The 17,578-nt window shown below is 39.8% G+C and overlaps 2 protein-coding genes across 8 annotated transcripts in view; both read left to right on the top strand.

The window, feature by feature from the left end:
- The first annotated feature begins 778 nt into the window (after positions 1-778).
- Positions 779-16,081, top strand: LOC123501054. Of its 2 annotated transcripts, none has more exons than XM_045249632.1 (9): positions 779-850; positions 2,667-2,787; positions 3,626-3,870; positions 4,195-4,318; positions 5,018-5,097; positions 7,346-7,428; positions 12,081-12,158; positions 14,275-14,368; positions 15,642-16,081. In XM_045249632.1, the coding sequence occupies exons 2-9, from the start codon at positions 2,693-2,695 to the stop codon at positions 15,848-15,850; spliced, it is 1,008 nt and encodes a 335-aa protein (XP_045105567.1). In that variant the 5' UTR covers positions 779-850; positions 2,667-2,692; the 3' UTR covers positions 15,851-16,081. The 2 variants fall into 2 exon arrangements, with proteins under 2 accessions (XP_045105567.1, XP_045105569.1); XM_045249634.1 differs by having other exon boundaries at positions 826-850; positions 2,672-2,787; positions 15,642-15,964.
- A 1,416-nt stretch (positions 16,082-17,497) lies between these two features.
- The window catches only part of LOC123500187 (sodium/hydrogen exchanger 2-like), an 86,109-nt gene continuing 86,028 nt past the window's right edge, over positions 17,498-17,578 (top strand). For 5 of the 6 annotated variants that reach the window (XM_045248975.1, XM_045248973.1, XM_045248972.1 and 2 more), the window contains exon 1: positions 17,498-17,578. This exon is cut by the window's right edge and continues 47 nt beyond it. The gene's annotated coding sequence lies outside the window, so the exon portion shown is untranslated. The other variant, XM_045248971.1, reaches the window with a different exon arrangement.

The following is a 17,578-nucleotide window of genomic DNA, read 5'->3' as shown; positions in this document are numbered from 1 at the left end:
TGCAGAATGGTCTCTCCCATGGTACAATAACTTTTTGATTGTACCATGGTCTCTCCCCACCTGTCACTCTCTGTGGCATGCAAACAGACACCGAGGTTCAAGAAGGAAAAGACAGAAGGAAATCTGATTGGAAAACATGAAGGTCAAGGAAATCTGATTGGAAAACATGAAGATCAAGGAAATCTGATTGGAAAACATGAAGGTCAAGGAAATCTGATTGGAAAACATGAAGATCAAGGAAATCTGATTGGAAAACATGAAGGTCAAGGAAATCTGATTGGAAAAAAATGTTCGCAGAGCTGAGTGCCACGCAGGCAGCGTCTCCATTGACGTGCAATATAACTGTACTACCTCTAGCCTTGGTTTGAACGAAGACCACCTGGTGTATTATATGCCCTCGAAAAGAAATAAAATTAGAAAAAAAAATAATATTAAGATTTGAGAGAGAGAGAGAGAGAGAGAGAGAGAGAGAGAGAGAGAGAGAGAGAGAGAGAGAGAGTTTACGAAGTATGTATGGATGAACTTCATAACTAAAATCAAGAGAAACTATAGTGCTTATGAAAGAAGAAAACAAATTAATGAAAAAAAAAAATTCAGTAGTCATAAATAGGAGAATAAAAGAGAAGAAAGCATACTACCTAGAAAAATATACGTACATACATAATAAAAAAAAACAATAGAACGCAAAAAATAATAATAATAAATAGAAAAAAAGCAATACACATTAGTTACACCCAGAATACACTAGAAAAAACAATAGATTAAGCCTGTGTCCCCTGTGTTGTGTAGGCGTCTAGCGAGGTTCAAGTTGTTGACATTGGTCCGAGTGGCGCCAAGACAAGAAGTTTTGGTGAGTGTCGAGTAATTCCACCCTTATTTATGACTTATTACCTTATTCCACGAACTGTCGGGGTAAAGTAAAGCTCCTGAATGTTAGATATAAGAGTCTATGATGCGTACAACTCGTGATATGGAAGAGGAAAGAAGAAATTAGAGAAAACTTGGATGTGTGAAAGCTTTAATGCAAAAATACAATAAGGTGTAATATTTTCCCTCATCCATGGCCTGTTAATGTGTCTGGTGATCTGTGAAGGTGAAATAAAGTCCCTGGGCGTTGTATGTAAGTGTCCGTGATGTGCAGAATTGATAAGAAGGAGGAAACAAAAGAAAGGAAAATTTTTATCCATGCATTTAATTGTGAACTTTGTGTGGTGACGATGTAGAGAAAATACGGCACGTCTAAATACTATCGGAACAGAAATACTATCGGAACACAAAAAGTGACCAATTATGGATAAATATACAAGAAATCAAGTTAGTAATGGGATGTAAACGTTGCTAAGAACATGAACAATTAAGAATTAATAATTACATTGACTTTTTTGCCTCTATTTGCCAAGGGTGAGTGTGATCAAAAAGGCCATAAATTGGAAGTCTCAAAAATTACCTGATTTAATAAAGACACTTTACAGTGTGGCTAATATTCGAATGCTGGACCTCGACGGGCTCTCTTTGGCATGGGAAATTATGTCCTCCACCCTTCCCTACATAAGAAATTCTATGTTGGGCATGCCCACTGGAAAAACAAAAGTGAAGATGACAAAAAAAAACTTTTCTCAGCATTTTGCACTTACAAGAAACAGCAAATTCCTAAAATGGTAACCTCCACTGACGGTGAATTCAAAGTTCCAAATGTGGGTGGTATTGCCAAAAACCTGGCCAGCGTGACGACCCAGGGCAGAAAGAGCAGCACCAAAAAAATAATGCAATACACCTTTCCTATGGTACACCTACCACCAAATCACTATGGTTCCCAACAAAGTCAATGTAATTATTAATTCTTAATTGTTCATGTTCTTAGCAACGTTTACATCCCATTACTAACTTGATTTCTTGTATATTTATCCATATTTGGTCACTTTTTGTGGTCCGATAGTAGTGTTCCGATAGTATTTCTGTTCCGATAGTGTTCCGATAGTGTTTAGACGTGCCCGAGAAAATAGGAAGAACGGAAGACTGTCAGGAGGAGTTGGTGTGTGTTATAGTGTGTTAGGGGCATTTAAGGTGTGTTAAGGGTGGTCAGGGTGTGTTAGGGGAGGGTTAGGGTGTGTTCGGCAGTGTTAGGGGCGGTTAGGGTGTGCTATGGTATGTTAGGGGTCGTAAGAGTGTGTTGGGCACTGTTAGGGACGGTCAGTGTGTGTTAAGCAGTGTTAGGGGCAGTTAAGGTGTGTTAGGGTTGGTCAGGGTGTGTTAGGCAGTGTTAGGGGCTATCTGTGTTTGTGTGTTAGGAGCTGTATTGGTGTGTTAAGGACTGTCAGGGTGTGTTAGGGGCTGTCATGTTGTGTTAGGGGCTGTCAGGGTGTGTTGGGGGCTGTCATGTTGTGTTAGGGGCTGTCATGGTGTGTTAGAAGCTCTCTGTGTGTGTGTTAGGAGCTGTCAGGGTGTATTAGGGATTGATGGGCTATGTTAACCATGTGTCACAGTGCATCAGAGTGTGTTTAGGGTGTCAGGGTTGGTCAGAGCTTTCCTTGATCACTTTGTATGAGACATAATACTACTACTCCTACTACTACTACTACTACTACTACTACTACTACTACTACTACTACTACTACTACTACTACTACTACTACTACTACTACTACTATAACTGTTCCCACCGGCAGGACAGCGGCAAGGTCACAGCAGCAGTATGGCCAAGGCACGCATCCAAGAGGCCCGACTGAAGGAGATCGGCAACGACACCGCCTTCCAGCAGGACACTGATGACCAAAGTGTTGAGTTATGGTGTGTGTCACTCCCACCACTACTACTGCTATTTCTACTACTACTACTATTACTACTACTACTACTACTACTATTACTACTACTACTACTACTACTACTACTACTACTACTACTACTACTACTATTAAGTTTTCACATTTGTTTTATTTATTTATTTTTTTCCTTTCTTTTCAATTTTGCATCATAAGAAGAGAAAGAAAATAAATGGATAGATGAATAAAGTAAAGCATACATGCATACAATGCACACACACACACACACACACACACACACACACACACACACACACACACACACACACACACACACACACACACACACACACACACACACAAACACACACACACACGGAGATAAATAACTAAACTAAACAAATGCACACAAGAAAAGGGGAAAAATCACGTGAAAAGAGATAAATAACTAAATTAAACACATACACAAGAAAAGGAAACAAGTAGAATTTAACACACACACACACACACACACACACACACACACACACACACACACACACACACACACACACACACACACAGTGGTTAGAGTGCTGGCTTCACAAGCCAGAGGACCGGGTGGAGATATTTGTGTGTGTCTCCTTTGACGTGTAGGTGGTGTTCAGTGTTCACCTAGCAGTGAGTAGGTACGGGATGTAAATGGAGGAGTTGTGACCTTGTTGTCCCGGTGTGTGGTGTGTGCCTGGTCTCAGGCCTAGCCCAAGATCGGAAATAATGAGCTCTGAGCTCGTTCCGTAGGGTAACGTCTGGCTGTCTCGTCAGAGACTGCACCAGATCAAACAGTGAAACACACTAACCATTCCCCCCGACCACCATCACTACAGGGAACTCATGAAGGAGAAGGAGAAGCTACAGGCGGAGATAGAGGCCACCAGTATGGAGATCGACGGATGGGTTCAGGTCCTCAACTGCTCCACTGCCCACGAACTCGACTCCCTCATTGACTCCTTCTCTGCCGACCCCACCCTCCTGCCGGACTCCTTCACCGTCCACCAGCCCTCAGAAACCACCAACCACCTGCAGGACTACTTCAAAACTATCACTCGCCTTAATGCGCATCGAATCCTGGGTGTGTGTGTGTGTGTGTGTGTGTGTTATTCTTGTTCTTGTTTCATCAATACAGAGTGAGTGACGGTGTGTGTGTGTGTGTGTGTGTTTTATCTTCTTTTTGTTTTGTCATGTTTTTTTTTTCTATTTTTCATGTTTTTTTGTTTTATTTAGTTATTTATCTCCTTTCATGTGTTTATTTATTTGTTTATTTATTATTTTTTCTTTTTGGTGTGTGTGTGTGTGTGTTTTGTTTAACCATGGTGTTCAATAAGTGTGTTTATCGATTTTTAATCTACTATTCTATGCGTTTCTCTCTCTCCATCCACCACCACCACCACCACAGACGTCGCCCAGGCCAGCAGCACGGAGGACGGGAACCTCTTCATTAAGTTTCCCAGCAAGTTGTTCAAAAGACCTGACCATGAGTGCCTTCTGCTGCTCAAACCGGGGGAAGACCTCACCTACAGGTACTGGGGGTGTGATGGGGTAGAGGGAAGGGGGTAGGGGGTTATGGGTGAAGGGTTGGGGCATATGAGGGGTGAAGGGGGTATGGGTTAGGGGTGGTTGGGGGTGATGGGGTGGGTTTTAGTGTTTTAGTTGTGGTTGTGTGTGTTTTGTTGGTGTTTTAGTGGTGTGTGCGAGAGAGAGAGAGAGAGAGGTGTTTTAATGGTGTGTGTGTGTGTGAGAGAGAGAGAGAGAGAGAGTAATATATGTGTGTGTGCATGTGTGTGTTTGTATAAAAGAGAGATAAAGAGAGAGAGAGAGAGAGAGAGCTCACTACAGATGTGGATGTGAGGGGCCTGTCCACACAGCAAATTAAGGTAGCAGCCCATAGGTGGCTGCGTCTACACCCTCCTTAATGTCAATTTTGTACATAATGCTTCGCCTAGGATGTACATAGTATTTTTAAGTATCATTTAATATTATCTATAAAAATTTAAGTTTAGTAATTACTACATTACAATTTGTTTATAATGTAAGTGTAAGGGCAGAAGCTTTAAGATAGCTCACCTACGGCAAGGACGAGCTTTAGCATAGGCATACTAAACTGTCCCATGTAATATACATAACCACCTGTTTAAATAAAAAAAAAAAAAAAAAGAGAGAGGAGGAGGAAAGAGAGAGACTAATGTGTGTGTGTGTGTGTGTGTTGGTTTGTGTTGCAGTGTGGTGACTCACAGCCTGCCGCCGTCAGTGCCTCTAGACAGCCTGGAGAAGGAGTACCTGAAGAAGCCACAGGGACCAGGTGAGGCACACACACACACACACACACACACACACACACACACACACACACACATTTTATCAGTCCCTTTGTATGTTTTTAGTGTTTTACTGCCTTACATTCTCTCTATGGTATGTTCAATGCTCTTCTAACACTCCTCTCCTTATCATTTTTCTTGTTTCTGATGACTTTTACTAGTTTATCATTTCCTTGCGTCATCTGGTATTGCTTCTCTGACTCTCCTTATGTAATTCATCTTGTGTTGTGTTTTGATACGTTATGTTGAGTGAAATGCTCGTAAACATTCATTTCTTTCCATTTTCATGAGTTTCGTGTATGTTTTGTGATGTTTTTGTTAGTTTGTCTTTGCATGTTGTGTTTTTAATGTTTCCCTGACTCTCTTCCTTACATAATTAATTCATCTTGTGCTATGTTGAGTGAAATTGTCTTAAACATTTATTTATTTCCATTTTGATGACTCGTGTATGTTTTTTGATGTTTTTGTTAGTTTGTCTCTGCATGTTGTGTTTTTAATGTTTTCCTGACTCTCTTCCTTACATAATTAATTCATCTTGTGTTATGTTGAGTGAAATCCTTGTAAACATTCATTTCTTTCCATTTTGATGAGTTTCTTGTATGTTTTGTGATGTTTTTGTTAGTTTATCTTTGCATGTTGTGTTTTTCATGTTTTCCTGACTCTCTTCCTTACATAATTCATTCATCTTGTGCTATGTTGAGTGAAATTGTCTTAAACATTCATTTCTTTCCAATTTGATCAGTTTCTTGTATATTTTGTGATGTTTTTGTTAGTTTGTCTTTGCAAGTTGTGTTTTTAATGTTCCCCTGACACTTCTCTTTCCATATTCTGTTTTTCTTGTTTTTTATTATTTTTACTAATTTCTATTCTTCCTGTGTTGTGTTGTAATAAGTTATGTTCACTTCAATTATCTCAACATTCATTTCTTCTCATTTTCATCAGTTTTTCATTTGTTTTTTTCTTATGGTTTTGTTGTATTGTGTTCTTTTGCTTCCTTTACTTAATCACTTTTTCTTGTTTTTTATCGTTTTCTACTAGTTGATCTCCCTTCTTTCATTTCCTAACATTTTTATTTGTTTTTTGTAAGTTTTTCATGTTTTTACTGCCTTATATTCTTACTGGGTCATGTTCCAATGCTCCTCACACATTCACATCATATTTTCTGATGTTCTGTATTGTTTTTACTAGTTTATAACCTTTCCGTGTTGTGTTCTAATAGGTCATGTTGGGAAAATTTATCTTAAATATTTCTTTACATTTTAACCAGTTTTTCTTTTTTTTTGTGGTGTTCTCTTACCAGTTTTTCTTCTCACAGTTATGTTTTATTGCTCCTCTGACACTCCTTACATAATCAGTGTTCTTGTCTTTTTTTTTTTTTTTTTATTCTTTTACTAGTTTGTCATTTTTCTGCATTATGTTTTATTAGTTTATGTTGAGTGAAATGATCTTAAACATTCATTTCTTGACATTTTGATCAGTTTTTCCAGTGTCTTCTTATATTTTTACGGATTAATCTTCTTAAATAGGTCATGTTGGGTCAAATTATCTTTAACATTCATTTCTTTATATTTTGATCAGTTTTTGCAATGTCTCATATTTTTACTGATTAATGATCTTGCTGTGTGATGTTTTAATTAGTTATATTGAGTTAAAATTACCTTTACATTCATTTCTTTACAATTTGATCAGTTTTTGCAATGTTTCCTTATGTTTTTGCTACTTGATCTTCTTACTGCGTTATGTTTAAATAGGTCATGTTGGGTAAAATTATCTTAAACATTCATTTCTTTCCATTTTGATCAATTTTTTCCAGTGCTATTCCTATTATGTTCCTATTTATTTTCACTGATTAATCTTCTTACTGTGTGATTTTGAATAGGTCACGTTGAGTTCAAATGATCTTAAACATTGATTTTTTCCATTTTGATTAATTTTTCCAGTGCTGTTCCTATTATGTTCCTATTTATTTTTTATTAGCTTATCTTCTTACCATGTTGTGTTCTAATAGCTTATGTTTAGTCATTCTTAAACATTATTTTCTTTACATTTTGACCAGCTTTTCCTTTATTTCTTCCTGTTGCGTTTTAATAAGTTATGTTCAGTAAATCTTAAACATCCATTTCTTCCTATTTTGATCAGTTTTTTCTTTGTTTATCTTCTTGTTGTGTTTCAATGTTCCCCTGAGACACACACCTCCCTCCCTGACACTTTCCCTCCCTCCGTCACCTCCAGATGGCCTGCGGACGTTCATAGCAGTGGTGGCGCAGTACACAAGGCCATACTACTCACGCCTGCTCCAGATTATGTCAGCTGAGGTGAGGCAGTGGTGGTGGTGGTGGTGGTGGTGGTGGTGGTGGTGATGATGATGGTTTTAGCTTTCCTTTGTTTTGTTTACTTGTTTGCTTGTTGTTTGTTGTATTATCATGTTTTCTTCTGTGTGTTTACCTAGTTGTATTGCACAGGGTTGGAGTGGGGCTTATAGTGTCCTGTCTCCATGTCTCCATTTATCTAATTTTTGCTTAAAGTTATGCACACTATATGCTGTTACAACTTCATTATCCAATACATTCCATCTTTCCACTGTTCTGTGTGGAAAACTGTATTTTCAATATCCTTCACACACTGCCTCATCCTGATCTTCTTTCCATGTCCTCTTGTCCTTCCATCTTCTGCTGTCAGCAGCACCAGGTCTTCTTTGTCTATCTTTTCAATATCATTTACTATCTTATACATTGTTATCAGGTCCCCACGTTCTCTTCTATCTTGTAAGATTGGCAGTCCCATTTCCTTCAGTCGTTTTCATATGTGAGGTCCTTTAATTCCGGCACCATCTTTGTAGCAATCTTCTGTATCCTTTCCAATTTTCTTATATGTTTTTTAGAGCTTGGAGACAACACCACTGCTGCATATTCCAGCCTGGGGCGTATCATGCTTGTCAGGATTTTTTTCATCATATCTTTATCCATGTAATGAAATGTTATCATGTTATCTTGCATGTGTGTGTGTGTGTGTGTGTATTTATCTAGTTGTAAAGGTAATGTAATGAAATGTTATCATGTTATCTTGCATGTGTGTGTGTGTGTGTGTGTGTGTGTGTGTGTGTGTGTGTGTGTGTGTGTGTGTGTGTGTGTGTGTTTGTTTTGTGTCTCTTTATTTTGTTTTTTGTTTGTTTTGTTGTATTGTTTACTTGTTATTGTTTTTCTTGTTTTCTTGTTTTTTTTTTTATTTTGTGTTTTGTGTTCCTTTATCTAGTTTTCTTTGCTTTGTTGGTTTGTTTACTTGTTTGTTGTTGTGTTGTTTTGTGTTTCTTTTTAATATTTCTTGTTTAGGTGTTTCTTTTCTTTTTTTTTTTTCCTTCTTTTTTCTTCTCCTTTTCCTCTTGTTCCTCTTCCTCTTAATGTTCTTCCTTTCTCCTGCTGTCCTATTTTGTTGTTTGTCTTTATTTTGTTGACTTGTTTACTTGTTTGTGTTTTGTTGTGTGTGTTTTGTGCATCCAATGTTTTTTGTTTGATCTTGTTTTCTTTATTTTGTTCACTTTTTTTGTTTTGTTTTTCAGGACTGTGTTGTTTTCTTCTTGTCTTCTTCCTTTTGTTTAATTTGGTGGTGTTTTGTTTGTTTTTTCTTGTTTGTTTAGTTTTGTTCACTATCACCACTACTATTACTATCACCACTACTGTTGCTGCCTCTACTATCTTCCTACATAAATAGAAAACTAACTACAGTGAGTCCTCCTTATACAGTACTTCGTTATCCGGTAAATCTACAGTTACGGTGTTTGACAATTACTACCCTTGATTCTATTTACGGTAAAGAATTCACAGATAGGGTATCCGCTCGTATTTTGTTTACATTGTACCGTAGCGCCACCACACCACACCACCACACTGTACCACCACCACTCACCACAACAATCTCTCTCTGATTGCGTTTCCCACTGAGCACAAGTGGTTTTTTTTTTTTTTTTTTTTTTTATTATTATTATATGAGTGTTTCCCAGTGAACACAAGTGAAGTTTTTTTTATTTATTTTTTTTTTTTTTATTATGAGTAAGGGTTGAAATCTGTAGTGTCCCTTAGCCTCGGGAGGGACATCATCTGATAGAATATGTGGCGAGGGAACCGGAAATAAAAGCATTTTCTGTTTATTTCTTTTGTGCAGTACTTTACATTTTTAATATGACAATTTTCATGTCTGTCGGGGTGACTTTCGACATGCTGGAACACATCCCCTATTGTTACATGTTATAATGGGTTCGGTATACGGCAATTCCAATTTGCGGTAAGGTTTTCAGGAATACATGTGTACCATATAATGAGGACTTACTGTATTACTATGGCCACTACCATCTCTACCATCACCATTTCCTTCTCACATAAAAAATAGAAAAAATAATACTATCTCTACTACCATTACTCCATTACAACCTTCCTACAGTAAATAAATAGAAACCAAACTACTACTATCACTATCACTATTACTACCATTACCTTCCTACATAAATAAATAGAAAAACTAACTACATTGGTGCCTTGACATACAAATTTAATTAGTTCCGTGACGATCGTTGTACATCAAAAAAATCGTAAATCAATTAAATTTTTCCCATAGAAATTAATGGAAATAGAATTGATTCGTTCTTGTGGTACAAATTTACCACCCCCCATAAATTAACATGCTTTAAATACCAACCAAATATAGATTTAATGTAAAATAAATACAATGTTTATTGTATGCATGATATAAATGAACTATATTGCCCAAAATAACAACTTAACCCACATAACTCGGGACACGTCAATAGACATTCATCACGCGAGACTCGGGGCACGTCGATAGATGTTTAGGCTTTTTACGGCTATAGTTTGGCTATTTTCTTCCCGTTTTCTTTGCTTGTGAGCTGGCAACACTCATCAGGAGTAAACATATGCTCTACGTCACTGTGTCACCAACTCCCACAATGGAGGGTGGGAGTGACAGTGATTTCACGGTGTCTGAATCCGCCACCTCTCCCACACGCCTCACTTCTTCACCTTGGGTCTCTCACCATGTTGCGGGGACACAACATTTTGAATGAGAGTGGTATCACAACAGGAGAGAGAGAGAGAGAGAGAGAGAGGATACAAGGGGCCTGTTTTCTATCGTTCTAGCCAAGGCCGCTGAACCCGATTGGATGCAAGACCACATACACTGATGATAGCACCTCATTCAACCTGTGATAGTTTGGTAACCATGACATCTAGAGACTTCTGGTTTTTTGCATTGCAAAGAGGAAGAGTTGCTTGTGGGCAGAACACCATTTGTTCTCACTCGTTTATTGAATTTCTAAGTGTAATCAGTATGTGAATACAGTAATACTCCGCTTAACGAACGTTCGTTTGACGAATTTCCGGTTTAACGTACTATATAAAGTTAGACCAAAAAATCCGCTTAACGTACAACCACATCCGTTTTAACAAATTTTTTGGGTTTGAATTTGCCGTGTGAGGGACTGAACGCGGTAGTTTCGTTGTAATTGGCTGGCTCCCCGCCTCTGTCTCTAACGCTCCTGGAGCTGGATCCAAGATTCTTTAACAACGTCAGAGCAGCCTCTTGCAGCGAAATGGAATCCATGAACGTGTGGAGGGATGGTGACAAGGTTGCTTTCAGGTTGCTCTGAGGTTGCTGGAAACACCACCTCTCCAGGTGGTGTGACTGTCTTATATATGCATTTTTGTTCACAAAACAACATTTCTATTAGCTTTTTACAAACCTTGCCTCAAGAAAGGATTGTTTTGTAATGCATAAAGTGAAATCTTACATGGAATACCAAAAAATAAAGCAGAGATGAGATGAGCCACAGACCAAGCAGGAGACTCACTGCCACTCGGCCGCTTCTTCTTCTTGTGACCCTTTTACCCTGCGTGTTGTCTTTCCCCATGATATTTGTTTCCACTCCTCTATTGCCTGCTATCATGGATATCATATCTTAGTATTCATATACAATCATGCCACGAGGATAACCTCAACTCCGTGGCAGTGAGTGATAGTGAATTGCTAATGAAATACCGCGGTATTTCATTAGTAATTCACTATCACTAATTCACTAAGATATGATATCCATGATAGCAGGCAATCAAATATCATGCAACACGCAGAAAAGTCACAATAAGAAGAAGAAGCGAGTCAGTGAGTCTCCTGTGGTCTGTGGCTCATCTCATCTCTGCTGCTTTGGTATTCATGTAAGATTTCACTTTATGCATTACAAAACAATCCTTTCTTGAGGCAAGGTTTGTAAAAAGCTAATAGAAATGTTTTGTGAACATAAATGAAATGAGAGAATTTGTACGTAGCTCCTCTAACTTCCAATGACTCATATGACATCATAAAAGTAGTGGTACACCGGTGGCCCAATGTGCTGCCAAATGTATATACATATAATTCTTTTTTTTTTTAACCCATGTGGTATGTTGGGGACCAGCCCAGAATGCATCCCCTCCTATTTCCATTATTTCCTATGGGAAAATGACGTCCGCTTAACGAATTTTCGCTCTACGAACAGCTTTGACACCCCCCCTATCCTGTTCGTTAAGCGGAGTATTACTGTGCAGGCTATTTTGTGTGTTTCTCGCCAAACTGTTACTTTTGGGACCCATGGTCTTTTTTTAGCATGTATGTGTCTGTGCATATACATACATACATGCACAAAGGATGAACAACGATACACAACACGGGCTCAATGTTCGGGTGGATGCAGGTAGCCGAGCGATCGCTGCCCCACCTACTGATGGCTATTCCTATCTTAAAAATATCTTCGTATTTCAAGGCGTAAATTATGTGAAATTTTTCGTTGTATATAAAAAAAAAATTGTATGTTGGAGCATTCGTATCTTGAAATATTACTGTATTATTATCACCACTACCATTACTACCATTACCATTACCTCCTGTACTGTCCCCTCATGGTGCACCTCCTGCCCCCCCCCCCCAGAATCTGAGTGTGCTGCAGGGAACCGTCAGACACAACAAGGCTGCCACCACACTCAGCTTCATTTTGGACCTCAAGCTGGTGAGTGTGTGTGTGTGTGTGTGTGTGTGTGGTGAATCATTAGGAGGCTGGTGAAGTATGCCTAGGGTGATGGATGGAGGTAGGCCTGTGTTTTTGTAAAGGTTTATGTGTGGGCCTACTCACTCTTCAATAACCCCTATCTTCAGTGTCCTCCTCCTCCTCCTCCTCCTCCTCCTCCTCCTCCTCCTCCTCCTCCTTTATTCTTTTTTTTTCTTTTCTTCTTTCTTTGTCTTTTCTTTTTTCTTTTTCTTTTCTTTTTCTTATTCTTTTAGTTGTTTCTTTCCTTTTCTTTTTCTTTTCTCTTTTCTTCTTCTCCTTTTCCTCCTCTTCCTCTTCCTCCTGCTGTCCTCCTTTTAATGTTCCTCCTCTTGCTCTTCTTCTAATGTTCTTCCCTCCTCCTCTCCTCCTTCTGTTGTTCTTCCTTCTTCCTGCCCTTCTCTCCTCCTCCTTCTAATGTTCCTCCTCCTCCTCCTGCTCTCCTAGTTTTCTTCCTTCCTCCTCTCCTCCTTCTTCTAATATTTTTCTCTCCTTCTCTTCCTCTTCTTCCTAATGTTCTTCCTCCTCCTCCTCCTTCTCCTTCTCCTTCTCCTTCTCCTCCTCCTCCTCCTCCTCCTCCTCCTCCTCCTCCTCCTCCTCCTCCTCCTCCTCCTCCTCCTCCTCTCCTTCTTCTAATGTTCTTCCTTCCTCCTCTCCTCCTTCTAATATTTTTTTCCTCCTCTTCCTCTTCTTCCTAATGTTCTTCCTCCTCCTCCTCTTCCTGCTTTCCTTCTTCTAATGTTCTTCCTTCTTCCTGCTCTCCTCCTCTTTCAAATGTTCTTCCTCCTCCTCCTGCTCTCCAAATGTTCTTCCTTCCTCCTTGTCCTCCACCTGCTGTTCTTTAATGTTCCTCCTCCTCCTCCTCCTCCTCCTCCTCCTCCTCCTCCTCCTCCTCCTCCTCCTCCTCCTCCTCCTTTTCTTTAATCGCATAGTCAATATATGGAATGGTCTGCCATCAAATGTTGTCAACTCAGGTACTATCGAAACGTTCAAAGTTCGCCTCGATAAATACCTTGAATGTAATCCCCGGTTGTCGCTATTCATTTCCGAATAATTTGCGCTTTTTCTTTTATCTCCCGGGCCTCTGATCGTGAATTAAATTGCCCGTTAGTTTAAATTACTCTCACCCTCCATACATGACACAGATAGCCCGGAGTGAACGGTCACTACTTTTACTCTCGATCTGTGAAGGGCTGTGGATAGTCAAGAGCCCTGACAGTAGGTGACCATCATCGGGATTTAAGGTACCAGGGTCACCGCTGCAGGGGGTAACCATACAGTGTGCGGCGCCCTTTAAAGGGAAGTGCACTTTTACAGTGGTTGTACGGAGCTGGGGCCTGATTGACTGCTGCCTCTCTTGAAAGCGCCAGGCAAGGCTGCCGCACCACCTTTTTGACTCCACACTGTGTTTACATACATACTACACTACACTGCATACACGCACAGATAGCCCAGAGTGAACGGTCACTACTACTACTCTCGACCTGTGACGGGCTGTGTTTGGAGAGGGCCTTGTCAACCATTGATCATCATCGGGAACTAAGTACCAGGGATCAATGTTGCAAGGGGTTATCAGCGTACGGAGTCCCTACAGGGAAAGTATGCTATCTCAGTGGATTGAACGGAGCTGGGGCCTGATTGACTGCTGCCTCCCTAGAAAGCGCCAGGCAAGGCTGCCGCACCACCCATTCGACATACACACTGTGCATCCACGTACACAATGCACACACCACATGACATTCACCAAGCGTTAACACTTTCCCCCACAAACACAAGTAGTCAGACGTAGATTACACATTTCCTTTTCACTCTCTACTAAAATTCCATGTGATTTTTTAATATCACATGGTTTCGCCTTTTTTTTCCTGCCAGCCTCGGCTGGAGGGAGGGGCGGGTGGGGAGGAGCCTTCTGCTTTGCTGTCCTGTCTCTACCACTGGTAGTTAGTAGATAGTTTTCACAAACAGCCTAGTAAGGACCTAAGGGTCTGTTGCTGTTTGTCTTCCTTTGTATTCCTTTGTATTCCTTTGTATTCCTCCTCCTCCTCCTCCTAGTGATCAGTGTTACCTCTGCCACACACAGAAGGAGCACCCATCGCTGGTTGCTGAGTTTGTGTTGAAGTTTGACCCGCTGGATGTTCTCCCCCACACTGTCACTGCCACGCCCTTCTCCCTAAGTAAGTCATGCTGAGTCCTTCTACTGCTGGTGTCAAATACATGTATATATTATTATTTTCCTAACTTTTTTTATGTGAGAGAGGAAGGGTAACAAAATGGTCAAACAAAAAAGCCCCAGATGCCAGTCCCAAGCATGGTTAAGAGAGTTAGCCAGAAGAATGGGATGGATGTGTTGAAACCTCCCTCTTCAGTGAGTTCAGGTCACAGGAAGATGGAAACACAGAAGCAGGCAGGGAGTTCCAGAGTGTGCCAGAGAAAGGGATGAAGGATTGAGAGTACTGGTTAACTCTTGCACTAGGGAGGTGGACAGAATAGTGGTGACAGACTGAGAATACTGGTTAACTCTTGCACTAGGGAGGTGGACAGAATAGTGGTGACAGACTGAGAATACTGGTTAACTCTTGCACTAGGGAGGTGGACAGAATAGTGGTGACAGACTGAGAATACTGGTTAACTCTTGCACTAGGGAGGTGGACAGAATAGTGGTGACAGACTGAGAATACTGGTTAACTCTTGCACTAGGGAGGTGGACAGAATAGTGGTGACAGACTGAGAATACTGGTTAACTCTTGCACTAGGGAGGTGGACAGAATAGTGGTGACAGACTGAGAATACTGGTTAACTCTTGCACTAGGGAGGTGGACAGAATAGTGGTGACAGACTGAGAATACTGGTTAACTCTTGCACTAGGGAGGTGGACAGAATAGTGGTGACAGATTGAGAACACTGGTTAACTCTTGCACTAGGGAGGTGGACAGAATAGTGGTGAAAGACTGAGAATACTGGTTAACTCTTGCACTAGGAGGACAGAATAGTGGTGAGAGGAAGCTTGAGGTGAGGTTGGAGAGGGAAGGATAGAAAGTGTTAGAGGGTAGTTTGGTGATCAGAACTTGGTGTCAGATTCTTAAAAGATACAAAAATATTAATCACCAGCCTTGTTTTTTTTTTTTTTTTTTTTTATTGTTTTCATTAATAGTTTATCTTTTCATATTTTACTTTCCATTATTTATTTAGCTAGAGAAACAACTTTAATCTCTCTCTCTCTCTCTCTCTCTCTCTCTCTCTCTCTCTCTCTCTCTGATATTCCTTCCTGTAGTAATTTTCTCCCATAATTTTTTTTTCCATTTTTCTCTTTCTCTCCTTCATTTCCTTCCCCTCCAACATTTTCTTCCCCTCCCCAAACCCACTCACTCACTCACCCACCCCATCTCTCCTCTCCCACACACACACACACACACTGACCACCTCTCTCTCTCCCCCCTTCCCCTTCAGAGCAGGAGCAGATACCCCAAAGGCTGCAAGAGACCCTGGATGAAGCAGCAGAGAGGATGAAGACCAAAACCTTCCCCCAGGAGTTGCTGGAGGCTGTCAGGGGGTCAAGGGTTCTGTGTCACCCTCTCCGGGGAACCTTGGGGACACAGAGGACCCTTCGTCACCCCTCTCCTCCCTGGATGATCTGTCAGGGCCTCTCTTTGATTTAGGGGAGTGAGGATGGGGTGAAGTTTGGAGTGTTGGGGTGTGGTGGTGTGTTTTGGGTGAGTTGAGGTGTGTGTGTGTGTGTTTTTTGGAGTGTTTTGAGTGTGTAAAGATGTGTGTGTGTGTTTTGGGGTGCTTTTGGGGTGTTTTTTGAGTGTTTTGGGTGGTTTGGGATGAGATTCAGGTGTATGTGTGTGTGTGTGTGTGTGTTTCAGTGTTTGATCTGGTGCAGTCTCTGACGAGACAGCCAGACGTTCCCCTACGGAGCGAGCTCAGAGCTCATTATTTCCGATCTTGGGGTAGGCCTGAGACCAGGCACACACCACACACCGGGACAACAAGGTCACAACTCCTCCATTTACATCCCGTACCTACTCACTGCTAGGTGAACACTGAACACCACCTACACGTCAAAGGAGACATCCTAATATCTCCACCCGGCCGGGGAATCCAACCCCGGTCCTCTGGCGCTTCACAAGCGTGTGTGTGTGTGTGTGTGTAATACATAGAGGTAAGCCAGTGGTACAATAATAGTTACGGTAGGTACGAAGGAGTTACTGTAGCTATTATTTGCTTTACTAATGAATAATAATGATAAAAAAAAGGATAAAAGGGACAGATGTATTTATTTAGTTAGTTTTATTTAATGTTTTATTTATTATTTATTTGTTTATTTTTGTGTAGTTTAGAAGCAAAGGATAAAGATGTTTGTGTTTTGATGAGTTTGAGAAAATTGTTGCATAATTATCGTACTACTGCAAATGATGATGATGTGATAGTAGTAATAGTAATAGAAAACGAAGGAAAAACGTATGAAAAGTTAAGTATATTTTTGTTTTAAAGATGATGGGGATAAAAAAAAAAAAACGTAATAGGAAACGGGAAAAAATTAATAAAGATTAAGTATATTTTTGTTCTAAGAGATGGTGATGAAAAAATAAATGAAAATAAGTTGGCGTTATCGTACGTATGTTGATAACGTCATCATAAACCAATAAAAGCATTATACAACGATGATAGGAACAAAAGTAAAAAAAAAAAAAAGTGAAAACCTTTAGGGTCCCTGCGTCATCCTTGTGTTAATGTGATGGTGAGAATTATATCTGAGAAATGATAGTGTTTTAGTTTTATAACGAGAATTATAATTAAACAAGGAATTAACCTTTATAATTTGTTTTATTTGGAAATGATTTATGCCTCCAAAATTATTATTATTATTATTATTATTGCTATTATATATTATTGTTGCTTATTATTATTACCACTATTGCTACTACTAAAGTAACTATTATTACTGCTACTGCTACTACTCCTCCTACTACTAGTACTATTAGATTACTACTAATAGTAATAATATTATAATTATCATCTTCACTATCTATCACAATCACGACTACCATACTCACCCTTGTCACCTTTATCATTATTTACTATTATTATTATTATTATTATTATTATTATTATTATCATCATTATTATTGTTATCAAGCATGCGTTACCATTATGTAGGTAGGAACCATTATCTACTACAACCGTAATAATAAATAATAATAATAACACCACTACTACTTATTTTATTATTATTACTATTATTATCATTAGTAGTAGTAGTAGTAGTAGTAGCATCATTATTACTACTACTATTACCACCACCATCGTCACCTCACCGCCGACCAATCACCGCACAAAACAACCCCGCCAGTCCGTCAGTCCGTCAGTGTAGCGCCAGCAGC

The sequence above is a fragment of the Portunus trituberculatus genome, chromosome 8 (assembly GCF_017591435.1).
Source record: "Portunus trituberculatus isolate SZX2019 chromosome 8, ASM1759143v1, whole genome shotgun sequence".
In the NCBI taxonomy this organism is placed as follows: Eukaryota; Metazoa; Arthropoda; class Malacostraca; order Decapoda; family Portunidae; genus Portunus; species Portunus trituberculatus.
The sequence above is the reverse complement of the archived record's forward strand: the minus strand, read 5'-3'. Positions and strand labels throughout refer to the sequence as shown.

Bases quoted from the DNA above. Each gene is read 5' to 3' on its own strand.
- LOC123501054 (XM_045249632.1), top strand. From the start codon at position 2,693: ATGGCCAAGGCACGCATCCAAGAGGCCCGACTGAAGGAGATCGGCAAC. The intron at 3,871-4,194 runs GTGTGTGTGTGT...CCACCACCACAG, and splicing joins TAATGCGCATCGAATCCTGG to ACGTCGCCCAGGCCAGCAGC. The intron at 7,429-12,080 runs GTGAGGCAGTGG...CCCCCCCCCCAG, and splicing joins TCCAGATTATGTCAGCTGAG to AATCTGAGTGTGCTGCAGGG.